This window comes from Octodon degus, unplaced genomic scaffold (assembly GCF_000260255.1).
Source record: "Octodon degus isolate 3935 unplaced genomic scaffold, OctDeg1.0 scaffold00093, whole genome shotgun sequence".
NCBI classification, from domain to species: Eukaryota; Metazoa; Chordata; class Mammalia; order Rodentia; family Octodontidae; genus Octodon; species Octodon degus.
Window position 1 is genome coordinate 9,565,297 of NW_004524669.1, and position 20,643 is coordinate 9,585,939.

The window sequence follows — 20,643 nt, forward strand, 5'->3', positions numbered from 1 at the left end:
GAGAGAGAGAGAGAGAGAGAGAGAGAGAGAGAGAGAGAGAGAGAGAGAGAAAGGACAGCAAGTGGGCAAGGGAGATAGCTCAGTAGAATAAGTGTCTGCTGCCTGGCAAGGGAGAGTCCTGAATTCAATCCCTGGTACCGCAAAGAAAGGCGGGAGGAAGGATGGAAGGAACGGAGGGCCAGGGAGCTCAGTAGAATAAGTGCCTGCCTGGCAAGTGCAGGGTCCTGAGTTCAATCCCTGGTACCAGAAAGAGAGGGAGGGAGGAGAGAGAGAATGTGAGCATTCGTGGCAGCACTATTCATAGAAGCCAAATACATAACCAAATGTCAATAAACTGAACAGATAACTAGAATGTAAGATATTTAAGTGACATATTATCCAGCAATAAGAAGAAAAAGTGATACGTGCCACAACCCCATGAAGCTTCTCACGCTAAGCGATGGAAGCCGCAAAGGGCACACATCGGAGGATTTCAGCTGGCAGGGGCTCCCCTGAAGCCTGGAAGGACAGGGCTGGGAACTCCCTGTGGCCTGTGTAGAGACGGCTGCTAAGCGACTGGGCGTGCACCCTGAACACTGACGCGGGTTTAAGTGAACCTCATGGTTCGTGAACTACAATACAACCGTCGCAAAAGCAAGACAGCCCACAGCACAGACCGTGGAGGGCAGACATCCTCAGTACCAACGGTGGGGTGTACACTCCATCTTTGGATCTGTGTACGAACAGCGCTTGGCGATCGGTCCTTAGCCCTGGACAGGCTGGCCAGGGTGGCCTCTGAGTTGTCAACATGGGGAAGGAGACAGTGGGGCAGCTGAGCTGCGAGGGAGAGCGGGAGAGAAAGGAGCCTCTAGGCCCCAAGGCCACCTTGACCGTGGGGAAATGCAGCCTCAGTCTCTGCCCTGCAGGGACCACCGTGGCAGTCACTCAGCTTCGAGGAGGACAGACCCCGCAGGCTGGCACTTGCTTCCCTGGCCGCTCCTCACCCAGGGGCTGCTGGGCCCTCGTGCTTCCCCCTGCAGAGTCCCAGGTGCCCTCACCATCCCTGCCCCACACCCACAGCTTGCTTTCTCCCAAGCTCCAAGACTGTGTTCTATAGCTTTGACAGAATTTTCAGGTCTGTTTTCTTTGTCCTGCTTAGCAGTTGAATCACCTAAACTTCTGACATTGCCAGTCATGAAGACCCAATATTATTATGGACTACTGGACTATTTTGGAATATTTTGCTGAGTTCACACACCTATAATAAAAGATAGAACTAAAAAAAAGGGGATACAGATGAATGACATTTAGTATCTGTGTATTCAAAATGGTTAGGATAGATATACAGCTACATTCTCTTACTTCGATGAACAGAGGGATTTGTTCTAATAGTGTTTGTAAATAAGATATCATGTCTGCATCTTGTACAACAAATAACCACTAGGTAGACAGTATGCAATGTGCAATGTGTTAGTTAATGAAACTGTCCTACTAATGTGATTTGAAACTGTCTCATTGCTATTTGTTTCTCAAAAAAATTATGGGGAAAAAAAATAGCTGTTGTAGCTGGCCCTGCTGGTAACTTCTGATTAGTTCCCTGCCTTTGTGGCTGGGCTAGGCAGCTGAGGGTGGGTGGGGGCCACTGCAACGGGCGCCTCGGGCAATCACAATCGGCTCTTGGAGACAACAGGTTCTGCTACTCTCCTTGCCGGAGGTTTCCAGCGGTGGCTGGTGGCCCCTGGTTTGGAGCCTGCGGACAGGGAAGCAGCACAGTGGGAGCACACAGTGGAGGCAGCTGTTCATGTCGTGGTCCTTGCCAAGAGTGAGAGAGAAGCAGCCAGGACCCTCCCGAAGCCGGCAAGCTTCCTGCCAGCCTCCCCACTGAGAGGCTGAGGACCCACCTGGAGCATGCAGGCCCGGGAACAATTGCGATCCAAGCTACAGGGCTAGCGCAACCTGTTCAGATGGCTCCTGCCCAGCCAGCCAAACAACTGCAATTCCCAGCCTGCACCCCAGCAGCTGGGGGTGGGGGATGTGACATCTTTCACTGATGAAAGGAAAATTGTTCTGTGTGGCTTTATTGAAAAATGTTTCAAACGGAGGCAGATGTAGCTTGCAGGAGTTTTTATCATTGTGCCTTTCCCTTCTCCTTACTTTGGGTGCAGATATGAAGCTGGAGTGGAGCAGCCATTTTGCAACCTGGAGGTACCAAGTTGAGGATGAATTCTGCCAGCTGAAGGGCTGAATAAAAAACTAAAGGGGGCCCAGGTCCTGATTCATAAGCAAGGATATTTTCAGCCCTAGGAAATTACCACTGGAGTTCTAATTTTGGAAGGAAAAGAAATCTCTCATTTTTTGATGCCATTTGCCCATTGGATATTGCTACTGTCAGTCACCCTTACCAAGGGGACCTGGTGCCAGAAACAGAGTGCTTCAGTAACAGCACCTAAAATATGACATTGGCTGAGGGGAAAAATCAGGCGTTGACAATTAGGACCCAGATTTCACAGGCAAGAAAGTGCTCGGCTCTTGTTACACGATACGAAAACATTCTCTGCGGAAAACCGTCTCCTCTCATTTCTTGGGACATAAAGCATGGTGTTTTATGTAGTTGTTGGGGGAAGCAGTGGGTGTGATTTACGCTGACAGGTGCTGGTTACCTCTTGCCACTTCCAGCAAAGCCACAAAGCATAGGGTGAACTCAAAGTGGACTTGACTTCCCAGCCACACAGCAAGCCAGATAAGCACCTGTTCCTCAGGAGTTACTCGGTCTGCAGAACTCTGCTGGAGCAACAGCAAATGGATAACGCAGCCCGTCCATCCTGAAAAGAAATGAGTCGTCTAGGCTAGCTGTGGTGGTGCACGTGTGCCCGCAACCCCAGATCCTGGGAGGCCCAGACAGGAGAATGCAATGGTAGCCCATCTAGGGCAACTTAAGGATTTAGCAGAGCCTGACTCAAAAATTAAAACCAACGGCTGGGAATTCAGCTCAGCATGGAAGCCTTGGGGTTAATTCCCCAGTAACTAAGCAAACAAGCAAACAAAATTACAAGCGGCTACGTCGCCACATTGGATTGAAATCCCTGCTAGCTGAACTCAAAGGAGGTTGCAGGTTGTCCAGCCCTGTCCACCCCATTTTATGACACGTGAAGCCTTCGGTCCTTGCTGACATCACACGTGAGCCCTGGCACACCTCCTGTGACACTGCTACCAAGAAAGCAGGCCTTACAGGAGCAGAAGGAGCCTTTTCTGGGGCTCAGAAAAGCAAGCGGCTGCTGAGTCGGTGCCCAGCGTCTTGGCAGGGTCCTGGGTTCAGGGTCATCAAGAGCCTCAGCTCAGCAAGGACAGGGGAGCCTGAGGTCCCATTCTTGGCTCACACTAGGAGAAACACTGTGCTCCTAGGTAAGCCCCCAGTCCTTAGTGTCAGGGTTTACGTCTAGGTGTCTTCCAAACCTTGAGTGATCATAGGTAGGACCTCTGGGAGGGCCTAGATCCGAGGCCAAGGCTGACTTGCTGCTGGGGGGCTGGGAGCTGGGGGCGGGCGGGGCCACACAGGGTTGGCTCCCTTCTGGCTCCTCCCTTCCCTCCACTTCCCCTGCACCATGCCATGAGCAGCTCTCCTCCACCAGGCACCTGTTCGGTGCCTTCCTGCTTGGTGCCAGCTGCAATGAATAGAAACGTGAGCCAAAGGAAGCCTCTCCTCCTTCACATTGTGAGTGCAGGTATTGAGTCTCAGAGGATGAGAAAGTGAGCAGGACACTGGCCATGGCCACATGGAGAGTCATCCTTGCTCAGCCCCGTGTGGTACCCTGGGAGTCCTGCCCATGTCCGCTAAGGAGCAAGAGGGCAACCCAGTCTCAACCCTCAGCCCAGGTACCCTTCTCAGTCCCAACTCAGGCTGCAAGCCAGCATCAGCCACCACGGTGACACCCTAGGTCATCTCCAGGGACCTAGCAGGGTCTTCTTAGACAGCTTAGAGACCCAAAACCAATCAACAACTGGAAACGTGATTCTTTTGAAATAGAGCCAAACTCCACAATTGAGCACTCATCCCTGGTTAGACCTCTCACCATGAAATTCTCCTCAAGCTAAAGAAGGGCCAAAGGAAGGGCTCCCACAGGTGGAATGTATCACATGTCCGCCTGCCCAGGAGCTTCCTGAAGGAGCAGGCTGCTACTTCCAGACCTGCTCAGTTTTTCTTCTGAAGTCACAGGGATGCAGATGAGTGCCCTCACCCCAGGCGGTGCTCCGGGAAAACTAGCAACGCCCCAGGCCACTGGGTCTGACACTTTCCACTGCAAAGAAAAGGTGCGGGAACACACTTTTCTGGAGGCAAAAACAGCCCTGCTGTGTGAATCCGACACTCGTCCATCTCAGGTTATGTAGGCTGGCCTGGTACCCCCTCATCAGGCATCCAGAAACTCACCAGCAGCTCCCAGGGGCTGACTCCATATCTCCTGAGGCTGGGGGTGGGGTGGGCTCCCTTTCTGCCTTCCCTGCCTGTCCTCCACCTACACCCTGCAAGCCCCACCCCACCAGCCTCTCTGGAGTCCTCAGCCCCAGGGTGCGTCGCTGCCTTCTCCCTTTTTCTGAAGGGACCCCTGTGTGTGGCACCCCTACCCCACCCCAGAAGGACCATTTCCTCTGAGTACTAAACAAAAGTTGCTTCTCTAATGTGTGCGCAATGTTGGGATCAAACCCAGGGCCTTCCCCTCTCTAGGCGAGCGCCCCCGCTGACAACACCTCGAGCCTTCCTTCCTGCCTTGGGCGTCCCTGTGACATCTGTGCCAGACGCTGTCTAGGGGCTGGGGGCCCCAGGAGCCCACCGCCAGGTCCCACCCCCGTGGGCCCGGGGACTGAGCTGACCTGGCAGCGCCCGGATCTGCAGTGGCCGAGGCTGAAGAGGTCTGTTGCGGAGAAGAAAAGCCAACCGGAAGCGGGAGCCAAATGTCGGGCAGGGGCTGGAGAAGCGGCCAGCCTGCCCAGCGAAAGCCAGGCCGTGGGCGCAGCAGGCCTCGCCCCCAGGTCCCGAGGCTGGCAGTTAGCAGGGGGCGGCGTGGGCCCAGAGCTGCTGGGGAGCCGAGCCGCGCGGCTGCCGCCCATTCTACGCAGCGAGCGCGCTTGTATTTCTTTCCCCAGAAGAACTCTGGCAGGCAGAGTGGGGTGCTGAGAGGCCGGGCGAGCCGCTTGGCCTCCCCTCCCTCCGGCGGCCATCTATCAAGCAGGCTGCACCAGATCCGCTCGGTGTACCTCGCAGGACTTCGGTGAGGAGTAAATGAGGTAAGAGAGTGAAAACACCCGAGAGGCAGATGGCCCTGCAAACCCGAGCGGGTCGTGCTGCCGTTCCAGCTGCGCCCTGCGTGGGGATGCGGCTTGGGCAGCGGCCGCGAGACGGGCGGGGGCGACCCCAGCTCTCCGAGCGCCGGGTGCACAACCCATAATGCTTTAATTCATTAGTGCCGATCCCGGCATCCAACTGCACAAAGAGCTGAGGGGATTTTTATGGAAAAGAAAGGAAACCAAACCTGGGAGACCTTCCAGTCTAGCCGGGAGACGCAGCACTTCCCAAGAAGGAAGCAAAACCCAAGGAAGTGTGGAAGTCGGATCTGAGCAGCTGCGGGGAAGGAGCAGAGTGGAGACCCCAGCCCCAGGAGGCAGAGGCCTGAACTGTCCTAACGAGGTGAGGACAGGCTAAATGTCGCCTCTACTGGGCTCCCTCCAATGAGGCACAACAGAAGAGGAAACAGGAAAGCATGCGTCAGGTAGAGTTTTAGTCCCTAATTAGTTCCATGCGCAAGCCATCCTTCCAGCTTCTCAGTAACGATGGGAGTCGGTATGGAGACATCTTGAAGGGACAGTCTGCGAGCACTTTTCCTGGCTTGCATACCTGTTGGGTAGAAACGACCCCGGGGCCCTGAGTGACTTTCTTAGGCTCCTTCGTGCACAGTGTCTGAGTGGCTTTCCTCTCCTTCAGATGCTGCCTTCCTGTCACCAGCCGACCCAGGCAGTCCTGCCAATATGTTACGTGCATGTGCTATCGTACTCTCTTTGTAGGTTGTGATGACAAGGTGTATATCTTTGCAAAGTGGCAGAATCTTCATTATTCAAAACATGTTGCTGGAGGGTACTGCCATAGTCTATTTATTTATTTTGTGTATTTAGTACAGGGTCTCATTACACATATTGGACTCGTAGTGATCCTCCTGTTTGCAGCCTTACAAGTGCTGGGATTGCAGGTGCATGCCGCCACTCCGTCTTAGCATGCCCTGGGGGAGGGGCTGGCCCGGCATACAGGGGATCGAACTCTGGTCCCTGTGTCTGCCTAAGCAGGTGCTTTCATCTGCTGAGCTATCTGGCCAGCCTACTACCATAGTTTAATATGCCTGTTTGGCTCCTCCCTAGCTGTTGGAGAGCCTTGTTTCCTTTATTACACATTCTCTGCATTAGGCAAGTTACCCTCACCCTTGCTGAGGAGTACCTAGGCATTGTATGATATTTCCTGTAGCATTTGGACAATGCAAGCATTCAGCAGGAAAGAACTCTATACAGGAGTCTTTGGAAGGGGCTCAGTGCTGGGCCAGCACCTCACAAGGCCGGCATCACCAGGTCCTAGGGCAGGATTTATGAATGAGAAAGCAGTGCAAAGCTACAAGCAACACCAAAGGTGCTACATGACTACGCTCAGGGGCTGGGCCCTGGCACCAACAGAGAGCCAGGGAGAAACCGCATTGTTCTTGTAAAGCTGATGTCCACATGGGAGGCTGACAGTGGGGACAGATGGGACTGGCCTCGTCACCAAGGCCACGGTGTAAGGACAGCAGCTGCTGTGGCCTGCAGACAGCCAGGCCCTGTCATGCTCTGACATCCTCTTGGAGAGACCCCGGATGAGTGACAGCCTCACTGCAAAGTGCAGTCTGTGCTGTACCCCAATCCTGACACCTGGAGTTGCTAAGGGCGATTCCTAGATGCAGGTCACACGGCTGTGCTCAGCATTGCTATTGTGATGGCCCAAGGAAGCCCTGAGCTGCTGCTGTGGGGCTTGCTCTAGTCCTCAGAAGCAGGGGAGAGCCTGTCATTTTTTCCACTGGAACTTGTAGATGAGCAAAGAGTGTATCAGGAGACACAGGGAAGCCTGGGAGGGCCGAGGGCCGGTGTGATACAAGGCTGCTGTTGGATGAAGTTAAAGGGCTGGGCTGGTGGGGGGCAGGAGGACATGGAGAGAAGAAGAGGGGTCTAAGGCAAGCATGGTGCACTGTGAGAGGGACAGAAACAAAGACAGGCCCAGTCCACACCCCAGGGCTGATGCACTAGGCCTCTCCCACTGTGCCTCTAAGCTCCTTAGGAAGAAGATGGAGACAGAGGTGAGTGAGGACCGAGCCACCCAGAAGGCTCCCGGATTTCCATGGAAGAGTCACCCACTCCACTTGGGATATTTTACACACACAAGTTGTAGCCCAAAACTCTGGTGAATGTTTAAATTTTTATAAATATGTTACAATGAAAGATACAATGTCATGAATCCCCCGGAAATGCTGCCCCTTGCGCCTAACATGCACCCAATTGTTCTTGCCTCTTTCTGCAGCAGTTCTCCGTCCTCTTTGACCACAACTCTCTTTCGTTCATGCCTCAATCATGAATGGATTCAAAATGCCTCCCTTTCATGGTCACTTGACTCTGGAGCAGAGCTGGAAGGTTCGCGAGCGCGTCTGGTGGACGAGGCAGCTAGGACGCAGCAGCTGTGAGCCCCCCAGGGCTGGTCACACCTCACCACACCCTCACCGGAAAGGATCTCCAGAGCTGCCTCGGAAAGTGACAAGAGCAGTGGGACGAGTGTGTGCGTGTATTCTGAGGGGGATTTGTGACAGTGAGTCCTTTACCATAACACAGCTTTAATGCAGTCACTGTGTTTTTTTATCAAATCTCTAAAATAATTTATAGCCAAATGAAAAAAAGCAGCTAATGTCAGTCATTCTAGAGCTGGCTGCAGAAGTCTCTTTTAAGGGAAGACCATCCTTTACTTTGTAAGAAAAATATCATACCATGGGCCATTTCAGTTAGGCAGAGTGCAAACAAATCTTGCCTTGGCCTGGGGCAGCTCAGGGTGAATTGCTGGACTGCTTTGGAGGTGGCAAAGGCAACATTACTGTGAGCAACGAGCACTTGGGTAGAAATCATTGCCCAGAGCCTCTACTTGCTGGGAAGCAGGCCAAGATTTAGGGGGCCCTGTGGACATGGGGACCCAGGGACCCCAGTCCTGTGATTCCATAGCTGCCTCCTGAGATGCTGCTGCAGGCCGAAGGCTGAGTACAGAGAGGTCCTCCAGGGACTTCTGAAAAGGAGCTTTGTCCAAGACCCAGTTGCGGTAGGGTTTTAGTAAACACTGCAGTTAGAATCAGCAGTGTTTCAGAGAATGAAGAAGATCCAAGGTGGTAGGGAGAGGTGGGAAGAGCGTAGAGTGGGGGGCGATGGCGGGCCTGGGTGAGGACGGGATCATCACAAACACAACAGCGATAGCAATGGCGTGGTCTGCAGCTATCAACTCATTTAATTCCAAGGACAACCCCCAGGTGCTGCTGCGCTGATCCCAGCTACTAATGATGTCATCTGGGCTCCTGTGGCTGTGCTTGGTCCCCTGGGAAGGGACCAGGCTGTGTGTGGCCACACAGGGTGGGGTTCTGACACATCCGTCAGGATGCATGGGGCCATGACTTGTGGAGCGGAGAACTCAGGGATTCTATGGGAACACTCGCAGGTACTTTCTAATTGGTTTTTTTTTTTTTTTTTTTAAGTAACCTGGCAGATGAAGACTGTATGTTTAGGAGGAATGTATGATGGCTTGTTGTCAAGAATTGCCTGTGGGCTGTCACAGTGGAGTCGGCAACCACTACAGCACCTGCACTGCCCACCATGCCCCCAGAACGCGATCATCTTACCGTGACAGTCTGTGCCCTGGCGTCAGGGTTCCACTAAGTGCATCTGAGCCCCTGGCCACCAGAGCTCTTAGTTCAGGCCTCCTCCCACCACCAGGCTGACTTCCTCACAGACGCACAGGAGGGTGCTGCTCCCTCCGGCTCCTCCGTGCCAGCGCCCAGCAGTTACTCACAAGACAGTGAGCACCAGAGGTCCTGGGTGCTCCGTGCTGCTCCCAGGGGTCCCAGCTGGCGTAGGGAGGAGAAGCACAATTTCAGAGAGGTAGGAAGGAGCCCTTTCCTTGGGACAGTGGCCAGCTTAGCCAGCACGCTGCTGTTCTGAATGATTTTGTTTCTTCACTCTCTTCCTAGTGAAAGTCCGCATTATGAGGTGAGCTGAATTTTGCTTATAATTGTCTCTCCAACTCCAAGGTACTACAAGGTGTGTGCTAATATGAGGTTTATAGCCTGAATCTTACCAAGGTATCTGAGAAGGGGCAATAAAAGTAATCTTGGAACTTGATAAGATTTATATCACGTTTAAATCTTATGTCTAGCTCTAATACACACTAGAACACAAGGGCCTTCAGGCAAAACTCATGGAGAATGAAAGGTACATGGAGCAGCCTGTGGGACTGAGCACCTGAGCTTGGAGTCTTGCGTTCCCTGCTCCCAAGTCTGGGGCGCTTTGGATACCTGCTACGCTGCTCCTAAGGATTGCCCACATACGCTTCGCATGCAGCACACTGGGTGCCCTGGGCCTGGTGCTGCTTTATTCTTGTGGGTGTTCAGGTTAAGCCCAGAGATAAAGAAAGATGCGACCTGCAGCCTGAAGCTCAAACTTGTATAGTAGAAGAGTGGTGCACTCAACTCTGTGGACAGGCATCCAGGTCAACAGCTGCTGGCTTGTTGCCTGAAGGAAACCCTGAACACTGTGCCGGTTCTCTGTGAATGTCTGCATGCGCAGCTAGGCGACTTCACTTACCACACCTTGTGGAGCACCAAGAGAAACTGACAGCGACTAAAAGTGAGCTTTGGGTCTCAGACACACTCACAGAGAAGATGCGCAGGTACAGAAGGTCGGCGGGAAGGAGCCGAGCTGTGACCCAGCTCAGGGTGGGCAGATGCTGGTGACAATGCAGAGCTGCAGGAGTCTCCTCCCCCACCGTGGCAAGTGAGGGACGCTGTGTGTTGGTTCTTACACCACAGTGGACACGCTGTCACCAAGCAACACTGCAGTCATGCGGCTGATGTGTGCCCAGTGACCTGAGAACTGTGCCCACACACTGCCCAGTGGCAGCAACAGCCACTTTACTCCAGTGCTGAATCCCAGAGCACCTCGCGCCCTCAGCGAGTTAGTGGAGGACCGAGCTATGTCCCTGAAGAAGACAGACTAGAACTCCGTGCTAAAAACTGCAAGCTACCAAGCCACGAAAACCACGGAGGAGAGGGAAATGCAGGCTGCCAGGTGGAAAAGCCAGTCTGAAAAGCTCTAGCCTACATGATTGCTGCAGAACTGTGGGGACAGAGGCAGACGCGTGACTGTCAGGGTTGGGGTAACAGGCGAGCACCGAGGGGCCTCGCAGGGCTATGTTGTGTGAGGGCAAGCGTCCTTCAGAAATCTCTGCATGCACCTCCCAATTTTGTTGCAGGTTTAAAATTGCTCTAAAATTATCTTTAAGCAATTAGTTGCAATTCCTCATATCTCCACATACCTGCTCATACTTCCTGTTTCTCTCGTGTCTTATTGTGAGGTATTTATGGTTTTGAAGAAGATGCAGCCAGATCTGCACCTCGTGACTGACCACTTTATCCCTGAGACCCTTAACCTACATGTTCTACACGCATTCCTTTTTTTGGTCCTGTGAGTCTGGTTCCATGGGGAGCCACACCAGTGGCACCCACCTCGCCTGTCGCCTGCCTGTGTTTCTGAGCCGTGGTTCTAGGCTGGAATCGGCCCTGGGTTCATAGGGCTGCTCTTCTGAGCTTTCAGCAGCCGTGTTTCCGGTATGTGCTTCTGTGGTCAGCACACAAGTCTAGTTCCCGCAGCCTCTGTGACATTGGGATCATCAGTACCTGCGTCATTGGTCCATTCATTCATTCACCATCCACCGGTGGGCTTGATTGTTCTAATTCTAGAACCTGACATTAGCTGAAATGATTCCACAAGAGAAACTTGTTGTCAACTACTGGACTACCCCAGAACATAATCATATCAAAGCAAAACAGGCAGGATCAGTGCATAAACCAACCAACCAACCAACCTAAGCCAGGTTACATACTGAGTCTCTTTGCTACCAGATATAAATGCAGGGAGTTGATTTCCTGGCATTCCCCCAGAGGCTTGAGTGGTGCCCCTTCCTGATCCAACTCCACCACAGACAGTTGACGTTTCTCCCCCTCCACTTTCTGGTCACAGGTGTGCAGCTGCCCGAGTCACCCAGGAGACTTCAGGGCTCTGCCAGCCTTCTCACCTCCCAGGACTTCTGGCTCATCCTGGGGTTCCCAGCCCCAAACGTGGACTACACTCTTCTCCAGGGAAGATGGAATTAGAAACCGCAAGCTGAGAACTAAGGCAAGCAGAGCTGCTTTGAACTAAGAGAAAGTCGCCTCTAGTATCAGGTGGCAGTCTTTGAACACCTAGAGCCCCACCCAAACGGTTCCCGGACTCTGTTTTCTTGGAGAATTGCTGCTTTCATAAAGTATTGTGTGGTTGGAAGGAAAACACACTACCAAGAACACAGTAGCACTGACACTGTTCACACAGTCAGCAGCAGGCCAAATGTGTGCAAGGCACCTGCTGCCCCCAAAAGGTGTCTGCCTCAAGACACCAGAACTTGTGAATGGTGCTTTCTGAAACTCAAGAAGCTTCACGGTGGCAGTTAAGTGAAGGACTGGAGACAGAAATGATCCTGGACTCTGCAGGTGCAGAGCGTGGTCCCCATGCCTTAGTAAGGAAGACAGAGATGCAACTACGGGGAAGGGGGTGCGCAGGCGTGGGACTGGAGCCTGGCACCCAGAAGTCAGGCGGCTGTTCTTCCCTGAGCCTGCCCAGGTGTGGCTGGCTGGGTGGAGGCTCCTGTCCCTGCTATTTCGAGCTGCCCTGTTGGTGACAAGATTTTAGCGTAAGGTGGGGCGCTCCTGCTGATGTTCCTCTGGAAATGAGAAGCAGGCTGTGTAGACACAGAGCAGAAACGAAGCCCAAAGCCTCTGAGGGCGGCCCTGGTGCTGGGCTGTGTTAGTGCAGCATGGTCCAGGGCCCTGGGCTCTGCCTGCTGCTCTCCAAGCCCGCACATAGGCCCCAGCTCCCCTGGCACCACAGATGCTGGTCCTCGAGAACCCCGAGATGCTGGGGAGTGGTGGTGAGGTGACTGCGCTCCCCAGGGGCAGAGGCCAGGGCAAGCTCAGCCCTGCTGCCCTCAGCACTGACAGCCGCTATGTGCAGGTGGTGACGGAGCTCCCCATTCGCAGGTTTCGTGCAGGGCTGGGCAGCGGAGTTAAGGGGTACACTACTTGGAGACAGCTCAGCGGCACAAGCACCCGTGTGGCAAGCGCAGGTCCTGAGTTTGATCCCTGGTACAAAAAAAAAGAATGTGGGCACCACCACTGTGGCTTCTCCTTAGCACCAGAGCAGCACCCACCCCCACCCCACCCCCATCCCACCTCCCACCTCCCACCCTTGCTCCACTGAGAAAGTGGGAACAGCTGCCGCCCCGCCGGGGCCCCGGAAACTCCTCTGACCTGCGGCTTTCCAGATTGGCCGGGCATGCTGTCCACCTTTTGCTTCACACTTGGAAGGTTTACATGCATGATCCTTCCCGGGATCCTGCAGTGATCACTTGGCCTGGCCAGGGTGAGGGGCGCTCTGGTGACCTTGATCTGCAGCCAGCTGCGTGGGCAGTGCCCAGAGCCCAGTGAGCCTTGGCAGAGGTGGTGGACGTACCTGGTCCGTGCCACTGCAGCCGCGGCTGGGCCGCCCGGTGCCGGCCAGGGGCCCTGCGGAAGGCCTGTTCCTTCAACTAGACGAACATTTCTGCTAGTCAAGTGAAGAAGTCCGCGTCCTTGAGCAACCCCGGGATGATGTGGCAGTGACCCTGGTGTTGAGTGGCCTCCAGGGCCACAGCAGGGTCACACACTTAGCTAGAAGAGACATGGATATTCTTCAGCAGTTCTACAAAGCCCCTCTCGTAAAAGTGTATCAGTCGCCTTAAAAACACAACTTGATGACCTTTGCTTCCCCTAGCAAAATAAGCAGGAGAGGCTGCCACGACTTGGACATCAAAGAACAATAAACTGAACGAGTGGCTTTCAACACCACAGCCCGCTAGTCAGCGTGCCCCACTGCACCGCGTCCATGTTTTTAAAAAGTCTCAGTTCTAATTTAGGACATTTGGCTCAGGCTGCAGGGACAAACAGGCACCCAGGACCTGTGTAAGGACCAGTGAGAAAAGCAGGGGAAGTTGCAGGGCCAGAAGCCCACTCTGGGGCCTGACTGAGGCCGTGGGAAAGAGGGGTGAGGAGAGGCTGAAAGGCGGCGGCGAGCAGGACGGCCCCGCACTCTCCGCTGCCCCTCGGACACCTGTGGGGTGGACACGCAGGTGACCGGTCAGATCACAGTGGGAGCTCCTGGAGCCTTCTCCATAGAACCTGTCTGCCCCGGCCTGTGAAGCCATATGCATCGTTGAATGCAACTTAGGACTTAGTCTGAGCTTTCAAAGAGGCTGGAAACCCAGGCCTCTGTCCGTACACCACGAAGCTGAGGACATCATAGCTGCCTCCAGGATCCGTGGAACTTGGCCCAGATGGGGCAGAGCTCCGGCTGAGCTGCAGTGTCAGGGCCTCAGGCCACTGTGGGTAGCACGCATCCTGGGCAGACGTCATGTGCCTGAAAGCAGCACGCAGGCCCTCTCTGAGCAGAACCCAGCAGTCTGTCTCCCAATGCTTTGCCCAGGTCCCAGTGAGGAGGGACAGTACTCACAGAAAGGAAAGTGACTGGCACCTTTCCAGAAGTTCCTTCTGCTCAGTCTTACACACTCGCCAATTCCAGAGCCAGGCAGATGGGGGTCTCGGCCCCCGTCATTCTGATGGGGTCGCTTTGCGAGGCTTCAGTCAGGCCAGATCACCTCGTTCACCTCTCCACCAAGACACTGCGACTCCTGAATGAGGCTCAGTGCCCGCCTCAGCAGCGCAGGTCCCAAAGGAGTTTTAGAGATGGACAAACAGTGAGGCTCAGCTTTTGTGCTGTGAAATTCTGTGAGTCTGGACCAATGGGCAGCGCCATTTCCCAGTGCTGCCGCATCACACAGAATTCCGCTCCAAGCCCTAAGCTAGGGATGCCCGCATGTCGCTGCCCTAACGGGTTTTTCTCTTCCTCATCAAGAGCCAAGCATCAGGGAGAGCGCGCACTACAAGAAAGATGATGCCACTGTAAACGTAAAACCTCCCTCTTCAGCTGCGAAGAGGGAGTGCATTGCAGGGCCCGCTGCAGAAAGCAGCGCTCAGCACCTCTGGAGGCAGAGATTTCACGCAAGGAGTTGAGCGCGCAAGGGAGGGGCGACACCAGCCTGTAGTCCTGGGTATTAAGAGGCCCGGGGGGGGGGGGGGTCATAGGTTTAAGGCCTGCTTAGGCAATTTGGCAAGACCCTGTCTCAGAATAAAACATTTTAAAGAGGCCGGGGCTGTGGCTCCGGGGCAGGCCTCGCCTAGCACGCGTGAGGCCCTAGTGCTGAAGTGAGAGTTGTAAGTTCTTGTCTGGACTTCTGGAAGTTGACTCCTAGAGCCATACCAAAGGGTTGTCCTACTGAGAGAGTGTCCACCTCTGCCCCTGTGGGACGGTGGGCATTGGGAGGCCCTGGTGACATCCAGGATGCAGGGATGGCTTGGAAGCCACCACCCAGCCTCTGACCTTCCTCACAGGCTCAAGGCCATCCCTGCTAACTTGCTCCAGGACTCCCAAGCTCTTCATCACTGTGACTCAGCAGCTTCAGCCCCAGTGGGGCAGAGGGGCCCCTTCTCTCTTCTGCCTCAAGACCCCAACGCTCACATCTGAAGGGCAGGGCCAGTTTACCCAGAGGTCCCGTGGGGAGGCCTGCTGGGGGCTGCGCAGGATGTGCCACCTGGGGCCTGACAGTGTGGCATATTTGAGGGAAAGTAGTGTCTGCAGACTATGTTAAGGATCTGACGGCGAGCTCACCCTGCATTGGCTGGGCAGGGTCTAACCCTAAAGGCAAACGTATAGGAGGCAGGAGAGGGGAGGAGGTGGCGGCAGAGTTGGGCTGAGGAAGCCACCAACCGAGCAGTTCCTGGGACCACCAGGGCTAGAAGAGTGAGGCAGGAGCCCCAGGGGTAGGCTCAGGGCTAGGACCCTGTCGTCAGAGGGTGTGGTCCCTCATCACAGCATCCCTAGGAGCTGACATGCTCAACGTCCGCTGACTCCAGGAAGCACAGTTCTGCTATCTAGGCCTCTGTGGCTGGGAGCCCTACTCCGGGGTGGGACAGGTGCTGAGAGCAAAGCCAACCTGTGTGCGGCTTGGACACTGGGCATCACAGGTCTGGTCAGAGAAGAGTTCTCCTCCTGCCGTGTCTGTCTGGCGACACGTAAATGCAAACCAGCCCATCTACTCCGAGGAAGCCACAGACCTGGCCCGCGTGGACAGATTCCATATCCCTTTTCTCACATTGGTGCAGAACTGTCAGCCAGAAAACCTGCGAGGCTTTGCTCCGGCCCTGCTTGCTGCCTGGCCGTGGACTTGGGCGGCGCTCTGTGTCACCTACCCCTGCGGATTCCCAGCCTCCGAGGGGCGAGGGCTCCCACATCACGGCTCAGCACGGCAGGCTCATGCCTTCACTGGGGAACTTTCCTTTACTGATTTACACCTAGAACCTGGAAGGTTCTCCCTTCCTATACTGTTTCACTATTCACCGACATGCCAGACCTGAGGCCCTGGGTATTGGCAGGGATTCTGAGCTCGAGGTAGTAATAGAGGTTTTGAAACTACATATTTAGCATAATGTGAACTTTACTTATAAGTGGAGTAAGGACTGAGGAAGTTGTGAGGTTCAGCCAGGCAGACAAAACCTAATAACCACGAACGGCAGCTGTGGCTGAGTGGGGCTTTGTGTCTCCACAGTTTTTGATGCTGTGGCACTGAGTGAGTTTCAGAGTGTGCTACTGTGCATGGTCCGTAAGTGTGGGCCATAAGTGTGGGCCGTAAGTATGGCCCATAAGTGTGGTCCATAAGTGTGGTCCGTAAGTGTGGTCCGTAAGTGTGGCCCATAAGTGTGGGCAATAAGTGTGGGCCATAAGTGTGGGCCGTAAGTGTGGGCCATAAGTGTGGGCCATAAGTGTGGTCCGTAAGTGTGGCCCATAAGTGTGGGCCGTAAGTGTGGGCCGTAAGTGTGGGCCGTAAGTGTGGGCTGTAAGTGTGGCCCATAAGTGTGGGCCATAAGTGTGGGCCGTAAGTGTGGTCCGTAAGTGTGGTCCGTAAGTGTGGGCCGTAAGTGTGAACCGTAAGTGTGGGCTGTAAGTGTGGGCCCTAAGTGTGGGCCGTAAGTGTGGGCCATATAACCCAACTGCACATTCACACGGAGATGGCGGCACTGGCGGCCTTATTCCCAAGCTCAGCGAGGCGGGTCACATTCTTCCATGACATCTTATGAGCAATGTGAGGAGTGTGGCCCGTGAGGTGGCGGAGGGCGGGGCAGGTGGCAGAGGCAGGCCCAGCACTCGTGCCCTGCTGCTGCTGCCCAAGCCTCGCCTTGTCCTCCGGTCAGCTCACAGCTGGGGGACACGACTGGCCAGGCCCTGTGGGACCTGGGTGCACAGACTTCACTTGTGAAAGCATCGTAGAGGCTGGCAGACGCCGATAACGTTCCTTTCCCGCGTGCCCTCTGTGGCTCATGCGTTGTTAGTGGTACATTTATGTTTCCAGATATAACCCACGTGCATTACAGCCACCCCGTCAGAGTATACAACTCAGTCTTCCTCTTTCAGGAAGCTGACAGCCGCTATTGAGTTCTAGCATGTGTTCATCGCACCCCCAAGCCCCTGTCCCCACTGGGAGCTACCCCAAGTGTGTTGGCATGTAACTGACTGACATCCGCCCGGCGAGGGGAGGTGTCCGGGGTCTGCGGGTGCCCACGCAGCGCCTTCCTGGGCCAGCCTGTTCCACACTCTCAAGCCTTCAGATGTTAGCAACTTCAGGGCCCCGCCTAGTGTTTAATTCATAGATATCAAACACTTCCTAAGGCACTCGCCGTCCATGTTTTTAGGGGACGTGGTAGAATCCCAACATGGAAATACGTAACAATAAGCTGACAGCGTGGTTTTACCAGCAAGACCTGCGGCTGGCTGCCCTGCAGTTGACAGAGGGTCCTAAAGGCTGCAGGCCCCTGGGAAGAGCATGAAAAGTGGGAGTGAGGGCTCTGAAAGACAAGGATCCGGGGCTTGCCCAGTTGAATGGCAGTTTTAAAGGACTGATTTTGTACATCTGAACATAATGTGGATCACGATGCGTAAGCTTTGTGATCAATCCGTCCTCTTCTGAGAAGGAAGGTCTGCCTGTTTGAGCCTACACTTGCCCGGGTAGTTGAGAGTTAACTGTTGCCCCCTGCCACGTCAGTATCACATGGGCCTGTGCCCTTCGGACTTGGCCTAAGTGCTGTGCAGATGTCACCTGTCCCAGACGAGACGCAGCCCTCTGTGGAGCACCGGGAAGGCCTTCGGTCAGCAGCCTGCGCTGAGCAGCCTTCTCACTGCCCCTGTGAGTACAGCCATCTTGGGTCCTTGTGACGAGCTTGTGCCAGCAAAGACTCTAGAGAGCTCTGTGGATGCCACAAGGGGAGCCGCGATGTGGCCAAAATCCTGACCCATGAAATTGGGAGAGAAAAAGCTGCTCTTTTCAGCCAATGGGTTTGAGATCGTTTAATACACAGCAGTGCCTAACAACACAGGGTCTCCTGTGGAATCAGCTGCCACAGGGGTCCCTGGGGTGAGATTGCTGGCCCATAGACACTGCCCCTCCCTTGTAGGCCTGAGTCTTCCTCTGAACTTTCCGGAACCTTCGGTGTTGCCTGCTCTTCCCTCAGCCCTTGCACATTGCCAACTTGCAGCTTTCTTTGTAGTAGCTGCAAAGGCTTTGAATTTATGCCAGCCATTGGTTTTGATCTTGGAATAAGTCGAACAATTTGACCTCAGGCTTATGCAAATGGACTTGGAAATCTTACAGAAAGATTTTAAAATTCTTTCTACTTACATGTACACAATGTAACATGAATGTTGTGGAAGTAGTTCCTTTTACTAAGCTGGATTTTTTCAGCAAAGAGAAGAGGGAAATTGAGGTTGTTATCCTTGATCTGTGCTCTTGAAAAACACACAAAATGGGACCAAAGCGATATCAGGCAGCTGAGATATTACTTTTCCACCTTCCTAAATTTCATGCCAGAAAGAGAAAAGCAAAACCTGTGGAGCCCGCCCACTGCAAGCAGTTCTAAGCTGATCCATTAGGTTTTAGACTCTGCAGAAAGTTTGTACTTACGGCTGGGCTGAAGATTCCTGCTTCATCTGGCCTGGCCATGGGCATAGCATAAATGGTTTAGGGTGAGCCAGTGTACAAGGGACGGAGCTGTGGCTAAAGCCGGCAGCATCTCGGCTGTGGGGGGATGGCCCGGCCTCCTGCCCCTCCACGGGCGCTTGGTTTGAAGGAGTCCAAGCTGTGTTCTCCTCCTCTTGTAAGAGCACAGTGTGAGCATCTGAGTGAGGACCTGAGGATGGAGGGGACTTTATGGCTGCACAGGAGAGCCCGACGGAGTGTGTGTGGAGGAGAGGGGTCGAGGTTACTGGAAGAAGAGGGAGAGCAAGGGAAGTTGTGGAGGTGGACAGAATGATTGTCTCTTGACCCAAGGCAAAGATACGTGCAGGAAACACAAAAATGGGTTTACTGGTAATAAATTCATGTTGATTTTCCCCCCTCCTGACTGAATTTCCTAGAGAAGAATAATTAATATTTGTGGCCTTCAGTTTTTCAACTTTTCTCATCAGGATCCTGCACTCTCCGAGGACCCCACCGCAGCCCTGAGATGTGACGTGTCACGTTGGGAGGGACCTATGATGTCACCTAGTCCTTGCCATATAGTGTGGGCCGAGGCCCCAAAGCGCTGGTGTCACCCAGGAGCTGGTTAGAGAGGCAGAATTTCTCCCCAAATCAAAGCCTGAGAAGAGTCACCTTCTACCACGTTCTTAACAGAAGCCCACCTGCTTTGAGCCCTTGGGCATGAGAGACAGATGAGGCCCACCCATGACCCGGATGGGAAGCACATAGAATAAACACTGGGATATCTGGAGATGAGCCGGTTGTGGTTACAAAGATAACAACGTCATAAGCTACCACAGCAAACGAAACCCATAGCAAAAAAGCAAGAAACCAAGATGAGTGTGAAAGAAGGCTCGCTGGGCAGAATGAAGGACACCATCTAGTTCCTACCAGGACAAATCTGGGCCTGGGCTGCGGGGCCACAAGGAACAGACTCAGAGCCGCTGGTCTGCAGAGCAGGACACGGACGGACTACTCTGTACATTTCAGAAGCAAAGGACACGTCGCTGGTGACTGTCCGTCAATCCTCTTGGAGCCCCTGTTGGAGACTCCTAACCTCTCACAGACAGGGAGTCCATGGACTGCAGTGCTGCAGAATTTGTTTGCTCCAGCACAATTTTGCTGGATGCATCTGAGCTGTGTTGGGGACCACTGCAGCAGGTGTTTTGCTTAATCTTTTTTTTTTTTTTTTTAAAAAAAAAAAAGGAGAACTGCTGAGTTCAGAGGAAATGAGTACTCTTTTATTTAAATTTCCTGAGATTAGAGGGAGAACATATTGCCAAACAATGCCTCTTTACTTCAAAACCTCTCCCCATAAATTATTTGAGGATATCTTATTAAAAGTCTGTAAAATTTCCTATTAAGAATAGCTGATTGCAGCCCAGACCATCATAGCTTTGGTGCTTTCGCTGAAATACCACAGCTGTCGGGAAGAAATATATTGTGAAACAAAAGGTTTTGTTTCCTCAGCAGTAAATTATTTTAGCGATATCTCAAGATAGATAAAACTTTCCCTTATGCTAGAGTGAAGGAAGATCCTGCTGATAGCGTGTTGAAAAAAAATCTATAAAAAGAATATGAGAATGTAGATGTAGATAGCAAATTAAAATCAGACTTCCTTTAAGTTTAGCAAAGCAATTATTTGCAAAGCCAGTGGAGATTATTATTATGGATAATGAAATGATTTACTGGAAAATGTGGACGCGACATTCGGCATGGCCATGTCTGCTCAGCGTCAAGTTGGTATTTTCAACTTTAACCTGAGGACCATTATATAAAGAAACTCCCTGAAGACGCTTTCCACAAATCAGAAACGCCCGGTCCAGGGATGGGGACCACGCTGAGGTAGCAGAGGCGGCTGGTGGTGTCCCTGCGACAGCCCAAGGACCTCACAGCAGCTGAGCTGGTCTCCCTCCCAGCAGCCCACTGCCGAAAGCAGGGCGACCTCTCTTATGGAGTCAGGAGGAAATGCATTTCATCAAACACATTCATTTTCAGAGCTGCAAATACCTTCCTATCCACTGGGAGCGATGGTGCAGATACCAGGCAAGCCACTGAAGACTCTTAATTTCATTTATTTCCTATGAAGCTTTTCAGGAATGTGGGATTCATGAAATATTTGGTAAGTCAGGAGAATGGTCTCTGTCTCTGAACTTGTCTCTGTC

General features: G+C 53.4%; 1 protein-coding gene across 1 annotated transcript in view; it reads right to left on the reverse strand.

The window, feature by feature from the left end:
* The window catches only part of Eif3m (eukaryotic translation initiation factor 3 subunit M), a 92,769-nt gene that overhangs the window by 37,173 nt on the left and 34,953 nt on the right, over positions 1 to 20,643 (reverse strand). Inside the window, exons 3-6 of the mRNA XM_023722905.1 lie at positions 14,394 to 14,460; positions 13,382 to 13,467; positions 12,832 to 12,907; positions 4,846 to 5,013 (exon numbers count right to left, since the gene is read on the reverse strand). Of these exons, the coding sequence (XP_023578673.1) occupies positions 4,846 to 5,013; positions 12,832 to 12,907; positions 13,382 to 13,467; positions 14,394 to 14,460 (397 nt within the window). The remainder of the gene's footprint in view (positions 1 to 4,845; positions 5,014 to 12,831; positions 12,908 to 13,381; positions 13,468 to 14,393; positions 14,461 to 20,643) is intronic.